The 18510-nt window shown below is 39.2% G+C and overlaps 1 protein-coding gene and 1 long non-coding RNA gene across 2 annotated transcripts; one reads left to right on the forward strand and one right to left on the reverse strand.

The window, feature by feature from the left end:
• Positions 1-2812: 2812 nt before the first annotated feature.
• On the reverse strand, positions 2813-3647 carry LOC140475943 (uncharacterized). Its single transcript, XR_011960371.1, has 2 exons — positions 3401-3647; positions 2813-3039 (listed from the first exon to the last, which is right to left on the reverse strand). It is a non-coding gene; the product is annotated as an uncharacterized lncRNA (long non-coding RNA).
• A 189-nt stretch (positions 3648-3836) lies between these two features.
• On the forward strand, positions 3837-17772 carry LOC140475944 (galectin-related protein). Its single transcript, XM_072567858.1, has 4 exons — positions 3837-4067; positions 4799-4887; positions 14932-15106; positions 17436-17772. The coding sequence occupies exons 1-4, from the start codon at positions 4041-4043 to the stop codon at positions 17577-17579; spliced, it is 435 nt and encodes a 144-aa protein (XP_072423959.1). The 5' UTR covers positions 3837-4040; the 3' UTR covers positions 17580-17772.
• The last annotated feature ends 738 nt before the right edge of the window (positions 17773-18510 follow it).

Consider the following 18510-nt stretch of genomic DNA (forward strand, 5'->3'; position numbering starts at 1 on the left):
GACAGATGCAGTTTAATGTGGATAAATGTATGGTTATCCACTTTGGTGGCAAGAACATGAAGGCAGATTACTACCTAAATGGAATCAATTTAGGTAAAGGGGCAGTACAGAGAGATCTGGGTGTTCTTGTACACCAGTCAATGAAGGTAAATGTGCAGGTACAGCAAGTAGTGAAGAAGGCTCATAGCATGCTGGCCTTCATAACAAGAGGGATTGAGTATGGAAGCAAAGAGATTCTTCTGCAGCCGTACAGGGCCCTGGTGAGACCACACCTGGACTACTGTGTGCAGTTCTGGTCTCCAAATTTGAGGAAAGACATTCTGGATATTGAGGGAGTGCAGTGTGGGTTCACGAGGTCAATTCCTGGAATGGCAGGACTACCTTACGCTGAAAGACTGGTGCGATTGTGCTTGTATACCCTTGAGTTTAGAAGACTGAGAGGGGATCTGATTGAGACATATAAGATTATTAAAGGATTGGACACTCTCGAGGCAGGAAACATGTTTCCGCTGATGGGTGAGTGCCGAACCAGAGGACACAGCTTAAAAATACGGGGTAGACCATTTAGGACAGAGATGAGGAGAAACTTCTTCACCCAGAGAGTGGTGGCTGTGTGGAATGCTCTGCCCCAGAGGGCAGTGGAGGCCCAGTCTCTGGATTCATTTAAGAAAGAGTTGGATAGAGCTCTCAAGGATAGTGGAATCAAGGGTTATGGAGATAAGGCAGGAACAGGATACTGATTAAGGATGATCAGCCATGATCATATTGAATGGTGATGCAGGCTCAAAGGGCAGAATGGCCTACTCCTGCACCTATTGTCTATAAAGGTAGAAGACATGGGGTGGTGGTGGTGGGTTGCTTTTCAGACTGGAGGCCTGTGACCAGTGGAGTGCCACAAGGATCAGTGCTGGGTCCTCTACTTTTTGTCATTTACATAAATGATTTGGATGCGAGCATAAGAGGTACAATTAGTAAGTTTGCAGATGACACCAAAATTGGAGGTGTAGTGGACAGCGAAGAAGGTTACCTCAGATTATAACAGGATCTGGACCAGATGGGCCAATGGGTTGAGAAGTGGCAGATGGAGTTTAATTCAGATAAATGCGAGGTGCTGCATTTTGGAAAAGCAAATCTTAGCAGGACTTATACACTTAATGGTAAGGTCCTAGGGAGTGTTGCTAAACAAAGAAACGTAGGAGTGCAGGTTCATAGCTCCTTGAAGGTGGAGTAGCAGGTAGATAGGATAGTGAAAAAGGCGTTTGGTATACTTTCCTTTATTGGTCAGAGTATTAAGTACAGGAGTTGGGAGGTCATGTTGCAGCTGTACAGGACATTGGTTAGGCCACTGTTGGAATATTGCATGCAATTCTGGTCTCCTTCCTATCGAAAAGATGTTGTGAAACTTGAAAGGGTTCAGAAAAGATTTACAAGGATGTTGCCAGGGTTGGAGGATTTGAGCTATAGAGAGAGGCTGAACAGGCTGGGGCTGTTTTCCCTGGAGCGTCGGAGGCTGAGGGGTGACCTTATAGAGGTTTACAAAATTATGAGGGGCATGGATAGGATAAATAGACAAAGTCTTTTCCCTGGGATCGGGGAGTCTAGAACTAGAGGGCATAGGTTTAGGTTGAGAGGGGAAAGATATAAAAGAGACCTACAGTGCAACTTTTTCACGCAGAGGGTGGTACATGTATGGAATGAGCTGCCAGAGGATGTAGTGGAGGCTGGTACAATTGCAACATTTAAGAGGTATATGAATAGGAATGGTTTGGAGGGATATGGGCCGGGTGCTGGCAGGTGGGACTAGATTGGGTTGGGATGTCTGGTCGGCGTGAACAGGTTGGACCGAAGGGTCTTATTCCATGCTGTACATCTCTATGACTCTGTTAGGACAACTGACCAAGATACATACCTCTGAGTAATCGTTTAACAGATTCAGAATTCCCTAAATTATGATGTTCCTTTGGAATACAGAGATTACACAAGCTGTCATGCAACAAACCTAAGCATTTACGAACATCCTAAAAATATTAACAAAAGCCTCCTATTTTTTCACTTGTTTCCTTCAGGAATCTCATGTGTATTCCATCTGCTTCTGGTGACCTATAATTATTTAATACTTTCAAGTTTCTTCTTGTACATGCTTCATTGACCTCTGCATTTGTAACAGTCCCCAAGACAGATTGACTGGACTTATAGTTTTGTGTGTGTAATTAATTGCCTCTACATGCCCTGACCCACACATTTAGAGTCATAGAGCCATAAAGAAGTACAGCACGGAAACAGACCCTTCTCTCCAAATTATTGTTAAAGACCTTTATTATTTCACACATTAGCTAATTCATAGATGCAATTAATCTTTAATACTTTATTTTCTAATACTCTTCCTCAAAAGTTTTGCTGGCTTTGTACTTGGTTTCCCAGTGTTCCAGCCAGAATTTATTTTACAACCAGATTTGCTACACAGGATATAGAAGAAATGTGCATCAGCTGAAGTTAAGATCCAATGTCCACAACTAATGTGGTATAGAGACCAAGGGATTGATAGTTCACAACTGGTCTCAGCTCATGATTATTCCATCTTTGTGGTCGCGATCTCTGTGACCAATATAGATTTTGTGCTTTCTTTCAAAACAATAGGCTGAAACCAACAAACAAATCCACAATGAGGTTTTTACAACATTATTTATGTTCAAACACTGCACTATTCCATTCTAAGAATGCTGCGTGGCAGTATGTCCAAGGCAAATTTTATAGTGAGACCTATTCTAATTACATCATTGCTTATGTTGGAGTATCGGAGTAAAACAGGAAATTATAAAATAATGAAGAGAATTTATTTGGAGAAATGAATTGCATTGCTTTGACTTTAAAAATGCTCAGTAACTTAAATGTTACAGTACAAATTATTAAGTAACTGAAGAAGGGCTTATGCCCGAAATGTCGATTCTCCTGTTCCTTTGATGCTGCCTGACCTGCTGCGCTTTTCCAGCAACACATTTTTCAGCTCTGATCTCCAGCATCTGCAGTCCTCACTTTCTCCTGCATAAACAAAATTCCAATTAATATTTAAATCAATCAAATAATGGCCACGAAATAAAATCTTCACAAGCTTGCCTAGCGTCCCCTTAAAGCATCTGCATTATTGGTTTCCTGTGTGTAGTACATTACTGCCAATATACAGGTGTATTACATATCATGTTTTAAGCTTACAAGACGCTTGATGAAAAGATATGCATATTTTTGAACTTTAGCTGTGTTATTTCACTGCTCAGACGATCCCAATTCATTACTTTGAGAAACAATAGTTATCTCAATATTAATTCCTCAATCAACATTATCATACATAGATTATCTAGTAATTATCACATTGCGCGGAGTTTGTTGAGCGCAAATTACCTACCGCGTTTTTTACAGTACGATATGTTGGCTAGACTTAAAAATCGCTCTGTGATTATGCCAACGGTACAATATAAATGCAATGCTTGTATTTAATTTTTTTCTCTTGGAAGTTTGCAACAGATGTGTTACAGCAGGATTATTTTGATCTGGTCCTGGAGCAGCTCAGGGAAATCGAGGAATGGAGCACAGGCCGCGCGGTGTTACTATGGTAACCATGCGCGTGAGGGCGGGACCGCTGACTAAGACCGCCCTGCGTGGTGACAATTGTGACCGAACCGAGGGCAGTGTTACCGTGGTAACGGTGCGGCGAGGGGGCGGGGCAGGCGCACGGCGACGGGGCAGGTGTCTCAAGAAGGGGGCAAAGTCAAGTGGGCGGGTCCGCCCGTCCGCGTTACCGTGGTAACCGGTCGGTGGGGGCCTGGGGTGGGAAGGGAAGTTAGGCCCCGCCCCCCCGCCCGGGTTACCATGGCAGCGGTGGCTGTCCTGAGTGAGAGAGGATGGAGAAGTCAGGCGCGGCTCGGAGAGGAGCGGCTTTCAAATGGAGATAACCCTGTAAAACCCAGTCACCTCCACTATAGCTAGTGCAACTCACCCTGAACCTCAAACCCTTATCTATTAACCAAAAAAAAACTACACAAAACATGGCGGATAACGACAACTCATCATCTGTAAGTCGGAACAGTTTTTTTTTTAAAAAGTACACATTTAGACCGGAGAATGTGATCATTTTGACACGATTGTATATTTCCCTCTAGATCATCGTGCCGTTTTAAATTGTTGCCTTTTACTGTTGTTAAAGTCAGCATGGAAAAGCCCATTTAGACTAACTAGCTGCTACACGTGCATCCGGATCAGCGATCGCGGTTGGTGCTGCTGAATCTAAATTTCCACTTGTACAAATGTTCTATTTGTTTTCGAAGAAACATCATCAGGGACGCGATGTAAAAACAAACACGTGTTTGTGCCAGTTTGGAAACTGCTTTCGATTGTGCGGAGTATAAACTGTATAGATAACCTAGACTCGGTCATTTGAAAGAGTTGTGTCAAGTCAGCACAGTCGGTGTTGAGTTTGAGATCTGAACCAGCATCTCAAAGTGGAATGTGCAGAAAAGTTGAATTCTGTTCAGCCTTCTGTAATATTCAATTTAAAATGTTTAGAATGTTATGAATGAAGTGTATTTTGAGGGATGAAAAGGCATATATGGGTACAATTTTGCATATGTTGTGGGTTCATTCATAACTATAGAGTTGACCCTTCAAATGACTGTTTTATTTAGCTTTCATTCGCGTTTCCCATTTTATAGATCTTAAATAACCTCTAAAGTGGTTAAAATGTATTTTAATATCACTGAAGCTTAATCTTGTTTCTTTCATTTACCCCATTGTTTTAATTTTACAGACAAAGCCCTTTGTGGGGGAGATCAAAGGTGGGTTGAAACCATCCATGAAGATGAGTATCACAGGAATAGTTCATTCACATCCCAACAGGTAGAGTGAGCTGGGACACCTCCTTTCACACGCGACTCTGGACTCGGGGTAATTTTCTTGTTTAGTGGTGCCCTGCAACTCAGCATTGCAACACAAACAGTATTGTATGCACCTCACACATTGGTTGTTTATCATTACAGTCCCAGAAGCAGTGCTCTCTTATCACACAGTTCCATACAAAGGAATGGATACGTAATTGGTTTATGCAACAAACGTTTAATCGGTTAAATATTAAACTTTTTTGATGGAACAGAATAGTAAAGGCACTGAAAACAACAGTATTGTAAATAATGAATGAAGTCTGTCATTGTTAGAGAGTAGGAATGCAAATGACGTGAACATTAATACATTACACACTACACACACAGCCTTTGCTCACTGTCTTGTGAATAATTTTAGTCGCTCCTTAATGGGTTTTATCTTTGGCTGCAAAAGTTAAATTTGAGACCCAGCCACATATAGTTGCAATTCCCCACCAGTCCCAGTGGAACTAAGCAGGAATGTTTTCAGGCAACAAACTTTGAGGCATGTCAGAGGTCACCATTTAAGGAGCAAAAATGAGCATTTTACTTCTAACAGTTTATCATTTGATGCACACGTTGGGCTGGGTTTTGTCATGTCTTGGGAAATTGGCTGGGAGGTAGAAGGGCTGATAAAATGGTAGCAGAATACATTTGGAGGGAATCAGTACCTTCTCATATTGAGAATGATAGGGGTGCGGTCAAATGCTGAATTGCCAGTTATAGGCTACCTCTGCCCTCTTCTCCATCCGCATACATTTTCCCAGCTTGTTAACCAGCACTGCTGTCTCACAGGAAGTTAGTAGTGTAAAAGTCTGGCAGCGACTCAGTAGTCGAGCCTCTTTTGTGGACACGCGGCCAAGAGAAAGCTCTCCTCACTGGTGCTCCCTTCATCCCTCCACGGATACTCGATAGAAAATGCACACACCTACCACCCTCTTCTCGAATTACAAAGGCCTGCTTGTTGGGCTCTAGCACTGTAATAACAAATGAGAGTGTGGTTTTGGAAAAGCACAGTAGATCAGGCAGCATCTGGGGAGCAGGATAATCGATGTTTTGGGCATAAGTCCTTCATGAGGAATGCCTGATGAAGGGTTTATGCCAGAAATGTTAATTCAACTCTGATCTCCAGCATCTGCAGTCCTCACTTTCTCCAGCCTACTCGGACTTTGAAGACATCTCACCACAGAGGGGTTCCTCCTCTTGCTCCAGCCTATGTAGTGGCCACCACTTAAGTGGAGATGCTGCTGAGGTTGCAGTGCCACACTCAATATCAGTAAAATGTTACACGGCCCCATTACCCATTCACAACGGCTACTTATCTTCTGAGAAAATATCACCTGTTATTATTGTTGCTATTGTATTAAGGAATATAGATGAATTTTCTAGTATCATTCCAGAGAACAGCAGCAGGTGACAAGATAAATGCTCTTATTTAAACTTACATCCTCTGTCCCAACAGGACAATGGATGGCAAGTCTCCACCTCCAACCTGAGTCCATAGAAATCTCTTTGATGTTCTGCTCTTTAAAATTCTTTCTAAATGTACTTTGTCAGGTCTTCTTTGTCTGGCCCAGTCTTGTTGTCACATCTGGTGATGTCCACTCAACTGCTATTCCAGTCCAAGCCATAATGTTCAGGAGAATAAATATGTGTCCTGCTCGTTTCAATCACTTCTCTAACATATTGTTAACATATTGTTTTTCCATGTAATGGAAAACTTCAGTAGGCAATACTAGTGTTAGGTATCCAAGTCATGTGACACCTTTTACTGTTCACTTCTCTGTCTCACTGGCATAGGTTATTGTTCATATGACAGCAGACATATAGAGTCACAGCCTCATGGGCATGTTGATGGTTGGGATTCCCACACTGATCAGATGCTGCATTGATGACTCGTATAAATAGAGTCATAGAGATGTACAGCATGGAAACAGACCCTTCGGTCCAACCAGTCCATGCTGACCAGATATCCCAACCCACTCTAGTCCCACCTGCCAGCACCCGGCCCATATCCCTCCAACTCTTGGAGATGTTGCTTCCTAGGTTAGAGACTGCTGAATATTATGCAGGCATCAGCGAACATCTCCATTTTGACCTTATGATGGAGAGAAGGTCATTGATGAAGCAGCTTAATATGGTTGGGCTAAGGCAGTAAGACATTATCGATGATTCAGGAGCAACAGCAAGATGAATGGAACACTTATGGATATCCCTAACCATCTCACCCCTAACTTCACATTTGAATTGGATGACCATACCACGTCTTAGCAGTTGAACATTGACCTGCTTCTTCTATCAGTCAATTCCTGTATGATCATCTAGATGTCAACCTTGGAGAAGTTGGTGAATCAGAGGACCATCAAGAGCCTGAAGAGTAGCAAAACACTGGTATCAATAAGATACCAGCAGAGTTTCAGAACCAAGGCAAGAACACTGCATTAATGCAATGCACAGACATGTTCAGTAAATCTGGACTTTGGAGGATGTCCTGGATAACTGGACACAAACAGAAATTGTCAACCTGTCCACTAAAGGGAATCTCAACAATTGAAATCACTGGAGGGGCATAGCATTGCTGTAGGTACCTGGCAAGGTCTTCAGCACAGTGCTCCTTGATAAATTAAAGCAGAAGTAGACAGTAGCCGATGTGAGTAACAGGCAGATCATGTTTTGAGCAGTCCTTTACACTCTGGAACAGTTTGGAACAGAGCCTAAACTATCAGAATCCACTTATAATCAACTCTTATTTCAAGAAGGCTTCATTAGTGTCCATTGCCAGATATTGTGGTATATCACAATACAGTACAACATCCTGGAATTGTATACACACTGTAACAATTACAAAAAAAAGAAACTTGCAAGCAGTAACAATCAATGTTTCTTTTTAGAAAAATGTTGGTGTTAGACTATAAGACTGTAAGACATAGGAGCAGAAGTTAGGCCATTGAGCCCATCAAGTCTGCTCTGCCATTCAATATGGCTGATAAGTTTCTCAACCCCATTCTCCTGCTTTCTCCATGTAACCCTTGATATTCAAGAACCTATCCATCTCAGTCTTAAATATACTCAATGACCTGGCCTCCACAGCCTTCTGTGGCAATGAATTCCACAGATTCACCACCCTCGGGCTGAAGACATTTCTCCTTATCTCTATTCCTTTACTCTAAGGCTATTCCTTCAGGTCCTAGTCTCTCATACCAGTAAAATCATCTTTTGAACATCTACTCTGTCCAGACTATTCAGTATCTATATGCTCAGGAGCTTTATGGGCCTCTTAAAAATGTAGTGGCAATATTATAAGTACAAAAAGAAGTGCTGGACATGTTAAATTATTTTGAATCATTTTGCATCAATATCTACAGTAGAGGAAGAAAATTCTATGTCAGGAAATTTGGAAGAATAAAAAGAAAAGGAACTCAATATAATTGATGCAAGCAAAATTACAGAAATAAAGAAAAGGAGTGTTCCATCCCAGGAGCAGATGGTTTCCATCCTAGGGTTTTTTAGGAAGTACATAAGAACCTTGTTGATACATTGTAATCTTCTGATGTTTATTTGATTCAGGAACTGTTTCTTGAATTTGGGAAATTTAACATCATTCTGCTATTTGAGGAAGGTAATGGGGAAACCAGGTAATTAATCCCAGTTAAATGTTGTCAGGATATAATTAAGGATAGAATGACTGAGTAGCTAGGATGTTTTAAACTAATCAGAAAGCCTGTATGTACTTGTCAGGAACAGATCATGCTTGATGAAGTTCATTAAACTTCTTTCATAACTGTGACTAAATTAGAGTACAGGGGAATGTTTGTGCATGTTATGTCAGCTAAATGTACTTATATAAGTTGTGTGATAAAGTCACTCAGAAGAGATCTGATTAAAACTTGAAGCTAATAAATTATTAGCTGGAAACAGAGCAGGGATGATTCGAAGAATGTGACTAATGGTGTTCACAAAGATGAGGCCTAAATTGTTCACCATATTGATTTATCTCTTACATGATGAAGATAGAGCCACATACTAAACAATGTGATGGAAGCATAACATTATTGAGATGTTGAAAGATTTAATAAATGGGTAAAACTGTGGCAAAGGGATTCCATAATGGGTAAGTGTGTGCTGATCTCCTTTGTATCTAAAAAGGATAGATATCTTCTAAATGGTGAAAATCTCAAACTATATGAAGTCCAGAGAGACTTATGCTTCCCATGAACAAAGATTTATAAAATTCCCTGAACAGCTACAAATAAAAATCAAAAAGAGTAAAAGAATGTTGGCCTGTATATCTCAAGGGTTTGAATACAAGGGATAGAAGTCATGACTCAGCCACATAAAAAAAAACTCTAGTTAGAGCATACTAGAGTAAGGACATGTGGCCTTGGAGACAGTATAGCATAGGTTTACCAAACAACACCAGAGCTCCAAGTTTACATAAACAGTATATTGCTTGGAATTTACAGCTAAGAAGCAATTTTAAATCAAGACATTAAGGAACTGATAGGCTGGCTCTGACTCTGAGACTAGCAGTCATATTCTACAAATCGGAGTCAACCTTTACTGGAATGATTTTAGGAAAACATATACGCAGAAAAGTAAACATTTTGAATTTGTCTTTAAAACAGCATTTTATTCTCAATCAATCAGTCTTTAATTTTAACAAAAGTCATAGAGCATGGAAACAGATCCTTCGGTCCAACTCGTCCATTCTGACAAAGTTTCTCAAATTAAACAAGCGCCACTTGCCCGAATTGGGCCATATCCCTCTAAACATTTCCTATTCATGTACCTGACCAAAAGTCTTTTAAATGTTGTGACCATACTTACATCTACCTCTTCCTCTGGGAGTTCATTTCACATACGAAACACCCCCGGTGTGAAAAAAATGCCCCTCAGGTGCCTTTTAAAGTCTTTTTCTCACCTTAAAGAATATTCCTCCTAATTTTGAACTTGCCCACCCTAGTGAAAAGACCGTTGCTATTCACCTCAAGATTTCATAAACCTCTAATGTCACCCTGCAACCTCTTGCGCTCCAGTGAAAAAACATCCCAGCCTATCTAGCCTCTCCATAACTTAAGTGCTCCAATCCCATTAACATCCTTGTAGATCTTTTCTGCACCCTCTCCAATCTAATAATATCCTTCCAATAGCAGAGCAGACCAGAACTGCACATAGTGCTCCAAAAATGGCCTCACCAACATCCTATACAACCTCAACATAATGACCCAACTCCGATGGTCTGAGCAATGATGGGGCAATGGTGAGTATGTGGAGTTAGGTCACGTTGTGGTCTCATTGGATGACAAAACAGCTTGAAGACAACTTAGCTACTTCAGTTCATATGATCCCTAGACTGGACCATGGGTGAGGAAAGCCTCCTCAGCAAGATCTCATTGGATGAGATAGAAAGGGAAGATTGTTGATAGTTTGTTAGATGCACCTTATGACATTAACTCTAGAGGAGCATGACTGATGGGAAAAGCAGTTGTTGATAGAAATGAGAAAGTCGGGTGGTCACTGAAGGAAAGACCTGGGAATGCATGACGTTAAAAATATAGCATTCGCAAACAGAGTGAGAGAGTAAACCAGTCTAGTAGAAAAGGAGAAACTAAGGTAGTTAAAAAAGTATGGAGTTTACAGAGAAGTAATAAATTGTAAAAAATAAGCAATAATAAATTGAAAAAGTCTTAAGAGGAGGCAGTATTTACATGAGAGATTGGAGTTCTTGGCACAGGAAGAATTAGCATTCCTGATTCTTTAGTAAACATGTCACAGTTTACTTTCTCATGGCTCTGGGGAAAAGGATAGTTCAGCACAAGAAAGCAAACATTCCCAAGACTTAATCATGAACTATTTATATACTGGTGGTTCATCTTTAGTCAAAAACATATGAATCCTTTATTTCTCATCTACAACAATGGTCAGCAGCCCAAATTCTCACAGGTTATGTACGTGTACCAACATTTTCAGAGAAAAAGGTTGCATTCATCTTTGAGCTCACATACACTTTCTCTTATCTGTCTTATATATTGTAGTGGCTAAGGTTAAAATTGTTTACATTAAAATAAAAATGAAGGCAGTGGAGTACAGTTGGAGATAAACAAAGAACTCAAGTCTCTACATTTATAGTTGGATTTGTTGGTGAACAGGAAGGCGTAATACCTTTTATAGTGCTATTTAGTCGTTCAAGCATTTCAAAACAACAACATGAGACCTTAGCAGTAAAGGAACCTGGCACTTTGGGGGAAAATAAAGGGATGAAATGTTAAGTTAATGCAGTTTATCACATTTCTCAACTTTCATTTTCAAAGTATTTCTTTTAAAAGTTACTGATCAGACAACACATCAATACCCCATGCCCCTTTTACTGTGACATAATTCCATAGTTCTGGATTTGGTAGCTTGTTAAATTAGGTATTGTTTAGATGATATAAATAGTTAACAAAACTGAAATGGATTCTATTCCCAGCTGACACCCAATACATGATTTTCCATCTGGCAGTGGCTTAATAATGCTCAGTAGTGGGAGCTCTGGGTTATTTTTCTTATTATTACTGAGGCTTATTTTAGCAGCATTAACATCCCCTTGCCTGAGTTCAACTAACTCAGTCTAGTTAAGGATGTCTTCTTTTCTTTTGGGTCACTGAATTAAACATTACTTGAAACAGTACAGGTATGGTTTCTATCAACTTCAGTATGAACATTAAATACGTTTTAGAAATTTTGTTCTGGTTTTGCAAGGCAATTGATGTAAATTGGGAGCCAATGTATTCTCCCCTAGATCAAGATAATTAGACCAGAAGTAGAAATTAAATATGACACTGTTGAGATGAAAGTGTAATGTCTCAATGTGTCAGTCTGAACCCTTAATTACATTCAAATCTAAACATTCTTCCTCAGATTTAATCTATTCAGTAATCAATTCTTTCACATCCCAAACAGAGACAAACACTGTATTTTTTAACGTTCCAAATATAATATTTTTCAAACTAACCTCCTCTTTCATACAATGAACTTTATCTGCATAAGGACAGATTTGCCAACTGTTTCTGTGTTTATTTCTGTCTTGTGTCACCTCTCAGTACAGGATGGATAGAACAAGGGACCCTGGCATGTTCCATCAATAAGGGCATGTTGTTTAAAGTATTAAACACAATTTAAAGTGCTCTCATTTCACACAAAAGTCTGGAAATCTTGCCATATTGAGGATCACATGTAAGCTGTCACATCATATCCAGGATACCAACAAGCAATGACAGTAAACAATTGGCTTAAGTGATTGTTTTGACCAATCTACATTGCCACAAAATCAAACATCTTAATGATCTTTGAAAAGAGCAGAGGAAGTCTGTCAGGCATCCCTTGTTTAATTTAAGGAATTGAGTGTTGCATTTTTATAAAAATACCTTAATGCAGAAAGTTGTTAAGTAATCACTTATTATTAACAGGATATAAATCTGCAGCTGAGAGGCCAAATATGGCAAATGTTGCAAGTACTGTACTTTAAAAATTCAACAGAATGGAAAGCAAATATCAGCATGAGGCCAGCTCACATCTGTTGCTCTGCTGGAGGATTTTTCAGTCCTGCAATATTTTCCAAAACATCCACTTTATGAATCCATTCTTCAGGTATGGATGTTGTTGCCAGACCAGTGCTGAACACCTATTCCTATTTGCCCTTGAGCGGGTATTGATGAACTGCCTTCCTGAACTCCATATGGTGCAGGTGCAGCTATTGCAATATTTGAGTGTTCCAGATTTTGACTTAGCAACAGTGAAAAAAATAGCAATATAGTTTCAAGTCAGGGTGTGATGTGAAATGGAGGGGAACTTCTAGGTGGTCTTGTCTGCTGTCTTTGTACCTCCAGGTGGTAGAGGTTCTATACGTTGCTGTTTAAGTATCCGTGGCAGTTTTGCTGCCACATACCACACGACTGACATTGTGTGTGGGTGGGAGAGGGAGTGAATGTTTAAGATTGTGAATAGAGCACCAATCATGTGCTCTGCTTTGCTCTGGATGTTGTTGGCCCTGTTGAATTAGAGCTGCCCTCATCCAGGCAAGTGGAGAGTATTCCATCATATTCCTAACTACACGTGGAGCACTATTAGTCAAATGGTGTCATCTGCAATTCCCTTATGCAAAACCTCCAAACTTTCTTTTATGTTCAGCTCCTGCTTCCACATGATTTATTTATAACTAAGGATCCTATGGCGTTGCAATTCCCTCCAGGCAGTTGCAATTTTGCAACAGAATTCAGGCCATAAAGCCTTTCTGAATGAGCTTAGATGAAACATTTAGTGGTAGCAGGTGATGTGCCTTCAACATAATGAGGAATTTATGGTTGAGGTGTCCAGAAGTTAGAACTTCATTGACTCGGTCTCAAAATGCTGCAACTTCTGGAAAAAAAAGTAGCAAGGAGATAGATAAGTTGCTCCTCATCTGAAAATTATATTCTGATACTTTCACTTATTGGTACTATCTTGTGGCAGTGTGGTGCTAATTATTCCGGCATGTAAAAATCCTTTTCCAATGAGAGCACTGAACTTTGTTATAATGGAAACTCCTACTAACTCCCTTATGCACCACCCACAAAGTTTTCTTTCTATTCATCTCCTGCTTCTACATAAATTTTTAAAAATTAGGAAACCTGTGACCTATTAATTTCCTATTTTTTCAGCTGAAGCTACATCCTTTGGAACTGACCTGGACAACCCAGTTCGAAAAATGTTCAGTTTAACCATTCAAAGAAAGAATTATAAAATTTAGGCATTTACTTTCTACCTCTACAGCAATAGTATCTTAGGCTAACTTAGACCTCTGCCTAATATGAGGTGAATATAAAAGATGCCACAGCATTACTGGTAGAAGAGCAAGGTCCATCTCCCATTTTCTAGACCATATTTATTAGCTAATGTTACCAAAGAAGATTATTTAGTCATATCTCTAATTTTTGCTTGTGTGATCGTGCAATACGCATATTGGCTAGTTGCAATTTAAAAGTCATTCTATTGGTTACAAAGCACATTAATGAACATGTGAAGACAAGTGTTTTTTTTAGTACACATGAATTAAGTTTTAGTATTCAACATAAATTTCTAGAAGTGTTGCTTCTTTTTCCATGAGAAACATTTTCCCAAAAAGTGTGTCTCAAGCTTGTTTCAGATGCTCAAACCACTATTGAAATTCCATCTCCCTTTCTTTGTTGTCTTATGTTCATTATTTTCAAGTGGGAGTGATGAAGATGCCTATAATGGTATTTTGGTAATTTTTACTAATGAATGCGGTTAAAATCATACATCTTCCCAGGTGATCTGGTAACACAGACTTAAAGGTGATTGGAAAACAATTCATAAGGTGACAGAGAAATTCATGCAGTGAGATGAGATGTTTGCAATGTGCTGCCTCAATGGCTGGATACAATAAAAAATCTTATGAAAGGAAATTGATAAATGAAGAAAATAAGTTTAGACCTGAGTTCAGCATGATGGACTGAATGACTTCCTTCCCTGCTGCATCTTTCTATGGTTACTTTCAAATTGGAATTTTCTTCCATTTTGATTCTGGAGTCACACCATTAGAATGCTGAATACCTAGCTGATGATTTTCTGGTATCATGGAAACAGGTCTTTTTCAGTTTTACACCTTACAGCCGTAACTTAGATATTAAAGAATATATATGAGCTATAACTGACACGATGGGAAAGAAACATTTTGTCAGGATTTTCACCATCTCCAAGAGCAGTTAAAAGGATACCTGGCATGTGCAATCTAGATCATTATGGTTGAAGTATATCACAGTTAAACACCTGCTGACATCCCTATCAAGAATTGCATATGTATTGTTGCTTAGGTGAGGTACCTAAGAATTGTTTGCAATTTTGGCTTAATAATCTAACGTAACTTGCTGCTTCAATCAGGAGTACAAGAAGAAAGTGAGTCATAAAACAAGATAAACTTTACAAATGTGATGTTTTTATTCCTGATCACATGGACTCAATGTTTGCACTTGTGATTATCTAACAGCTTTGTACTAAGTCTCATCGGCAACCCTTCAGAACCAGATACAGACGTGGGCCTTGAAGTGACTGTTAACTTCAGGGATCGCTCAGTTGTACGGAATGCCAAAGTTTCAGGCAAATGGGGGAAAGAAGAGAAAAACATACCGTACTTCCCTTTCACGCCAATGCAGCATTTCAAGGTAAGTTGTGATGTCAAACAATGTAAAGATTGTGCCATCTTTGTGTAGTTTCTGAAGGAAATGTCAAAAAAAGCCATTTGTGTAAAGGTGAATAGCTATAAAATCAACCTAGTGAGCTTAATAGAATCTTTTTATCGTAATTTAAATTATATCTAGGCCAAATATAACAACACGTAAACTCCTACAGTTCATTTCTACCAAAAAAAGCAGTGAATAATTTTTTTTAAAAAAGACACAATTACAATGTTCCCTGAGTTTTGGGATGTTTAACAAGTTCATGCCACATTCAGACTTAATCCTTTGATTGTGTAGTTTTAATGGGTCAGAATAGCAGTAAGAGCACAACTGGCATCTCTGTTCATTGGTCCATAAAGAGGATAAAAACAAATAGCCACACAGGATTGTTAATTCGATCTTTGCAGGCCGTTCATTAGTGCTATAGATTAGACACTTATCATTTAAACTCTGCCACCTGGATTCCAGACTGATGGAGTTGAAAGTTTGTTTGTGGAAAGTGCAGGAGTGTGGGATTAATTGGAGAATTCTTTGTAACAGCCAGGACAGGCACAATGGACTGAGTGGCCCCTTTCTGTATTGTAGAACTGTATAAAGTAAATGTGAAAGTAAAGGATGGGTGAGGCTGACACGAATCAATCACAATAGTGTACTATTTGCACTTAAGTATATACATCATTGTAACTATAAAAGCTTGAGATACTTGGATTATAAGTGAATATAAGCATCAGGATGATATAGCAGAAATGAGAGATCAAATATGACTGCTTGATCTCCACCTTAGTTAAATGAGCCCATGCTAATATTGTGGTTGGCGTGAGATCATCCAACCATATGGTCAAAACCTTACGTCTGTCCCTTGCAACACGATGGCTGTACCTACACCAGAAGAACTGCTTCAGTTTAAAATGTTGCTACCTCAAAATCAAATAAGGTTGAGGGTCAACTGCTGACCTTGACACATGCTCATAGCCTCTAAATGAAAAGGTTCATAGAACATGGAACTGCGCAGCACAGGACAGGTCCCTCAGCCCACGATATGCTGAACATGATGCGAAATTAAACTAATCCCTTCTGCATGCCCTTGGTCCATATCTATCTATTCTTTCAATTCCAAATAATTTTACAGATCCTTCAATTCTTTAGCCATGCCTCAAAAATCTGCATCCATATATAAGTAAGTTCATTATCTTGAATTCAGTTCAATTTCTGCTCATATGTGGTACCTTTGCAATGACAAATCATTCTCGGAGTCTGCCAATAGCATCAGAATGAATGCCACAGTCCACTTCGTTACCCTCCATCTGCATATCATAGTGAAACCATTTCCAGTAAGAGAGATGCATATATCTGAATGATTGTTCTGTGTATGATTGTAAATAACTGGCAATGCAATTAAAACTGTAAATCCAGCTTTGGTTTCCTATGCTTTGATAAACAAGAGTGAATGTTTCACTTTGTGGTGATGCCAAATAGCAATAATCCTATATAGCACACATTATTGATAGCAGACTATGTTAGTGCTTTGATTTTGTTCCTTGAACCAAGACACCTTTTCATGTGCACTTGGGCTTTAAACCAAAATCTATTGAAGTACATTTTGGAAAGAGTGGTGACATGAATAAAGTCATATAATTTTAAATGGGGTGCAGGAACAAAGTGACCTGGGGGCGGGGTTCATTTACACAAACAGTTGAAGTTGCAGGACAAATTCAGAAAGCTGTTTTTAAAATAGGTGAGTTCAAAAGTGAGAAATTTATACAAAACTTTATACATTTGTTAAACCTAGCTGGAGTTTCATGGCCTATTCTTCAAGTGGGATGTCAAGGCTTTAGGATATAGAGGAGATTTACTAGGATACAGTGATCAAGACATTCAGATATCTGGAGAAAAGACTGAAGCTGACATTATTCTTAGAATACATAAGGTTAAGATTTAACAGAGGTGTTCAAGACCATGAAGTGCTTTGAGCGAGGAGAAAATGTTTTCACTGACTGGAAACTGTACTCTAGATTTAAGTTCTTCAGAAGTACCTTTTGATAAAAAGGGACTTTTTTATTTCCTAAAGCACATTAAATGATGGTGATCTGGAATATACTAACTGAGAAGTAATAAAAGCAGATTCACAAGTAACTCTTTAAAATGAATGTGATATTTGGGAAAAATAATTGTAAAACTAAAGGGGAAGAGGAAGTGAGTGGAGCTGATTGGAAAACTATCACGAGCACAGGTTTGATGTTTCAAATGACCACCTTCTGTTTCACATGTTCCATAATTTGCACAATTTGTGACATTTCAATTTATTTAACTTTAGATGGAAATCCTATGTGAACACCAGCAATTCCGGGTTCAAGTGGATGGACAAAGGCTGTTTGATTTTACGCATCGCATCCAACAACTACAAAAACTAACTGCTTTAAAAATTAGAGGCGATGTTCGACTGACAAAAGTAGTTTAATCTTAGTAATAAAAGTTCTCAAGAGAAGACAACCAAAAATGTGTGGTTCCCCCAGCTTCTATATTTCAAGTTAAAGTCTGCAGACTGGTCCTGCACCAACTGGCTTTCTAAGCAGCAGAATAATTTCTTTTTGCAAATGTTGGAAAAGTGTACTTTCAAAAAAAAAACAATAAAAATCAACAACATTTGTTCAGGACTGTCCAGTGCTCTCAAGTTTTTCAAAAATTAAATGTGACCTTTCCAGTGTGCCAGGAAAAAGTGAAGACTGCAGATGCTGGAGATCAGAGTCAAAACGTTTGGCATTGATGAAGGGCTTATGACTAAAATGTCGATTCTCCTGCTGCTCGAGTGCTGCCTGACCTATGCATCTCTAGCACCACACATTACAGTGTACCAGCCAACTAGCCCAAGTTAGATCACCTTCATTTCTGTAATTAAATATTCCTGATGTTTTGAGGTTCGCCTGCATTTGCCTTTGTTCACATGGAGATTGTAAACAATCAGTTTTCCCATTGGTTTAATGATGCTTTTCAGTGTCCAATTATTTGCAGTATATCAGATAACTCTTACATATATCCTTTATTATACTGTACATCTCAGACAGCTGCCAATAAATTGGGCAATGCCGCTAAATGTTATTTTTGTAGGTCCTACTTAGACATTAAGTAGGCTGGCTAGCTTGGAGGTTTAAGCACATGTTAGTGCCTTGAAATCCAAACCCTGTCCCCCACCAGGTGCTTCTTGAACTCCTGCTACTAAGGTAAACTTCTTGCTGAGCTGGATACGGTTTTAAACTTTAGGAAGTGCTTTCTTTCTCATTGAGTTTAAATATGATCCAATCTAAAAGCAACAAATTGAGTTGTCACTTTCAAGCAACCTTTTTAGATGAGAGAGTGTACTTCCAACTGATTTAGCGTATCCTCCCACAAGA

Source organism: Chiloscyllium punctatum, chromosome 4 (assembly GCF_047496795.1).
Source record: "Chiloscyllium punctatum isolate Juve2018m chromosome 4, sChiPun1.3, whole genome shotgun sequence".
NCBI lineage: Eukaryota > Metazoa > Chordata > Chondrichthyes > Orectolobiformes > Hemiscylliidae > Chiloscyllium > Chiloscyllium punctatum.

What these genes read in the sequence shown, in the direction of transcription:
- LOC140475944 (XM_072567858.1), top strand. Translation starts at nt 4,041, where the DNA reads ATGGCGGATAACGACAACTCATCATCT. An exon ending in ATAACGACAACTCATCATCT is followed by an intron (nt 4,068 to 4,798) that starts GTAAGTCGGAAC and finishes TTAATTTTACAG; the next exon opens with ACAAAGCCCTTTGTGGGGGA. An exon ending in CGCCAATGCAGCATTTCAAG is followed by an intron (nt 15,107 to 17,435) that starts GTAAGTTGTGAT and finishes ATTTAACTTTAG; the next exon opens with ATGGAAATCCTATGTGAACA.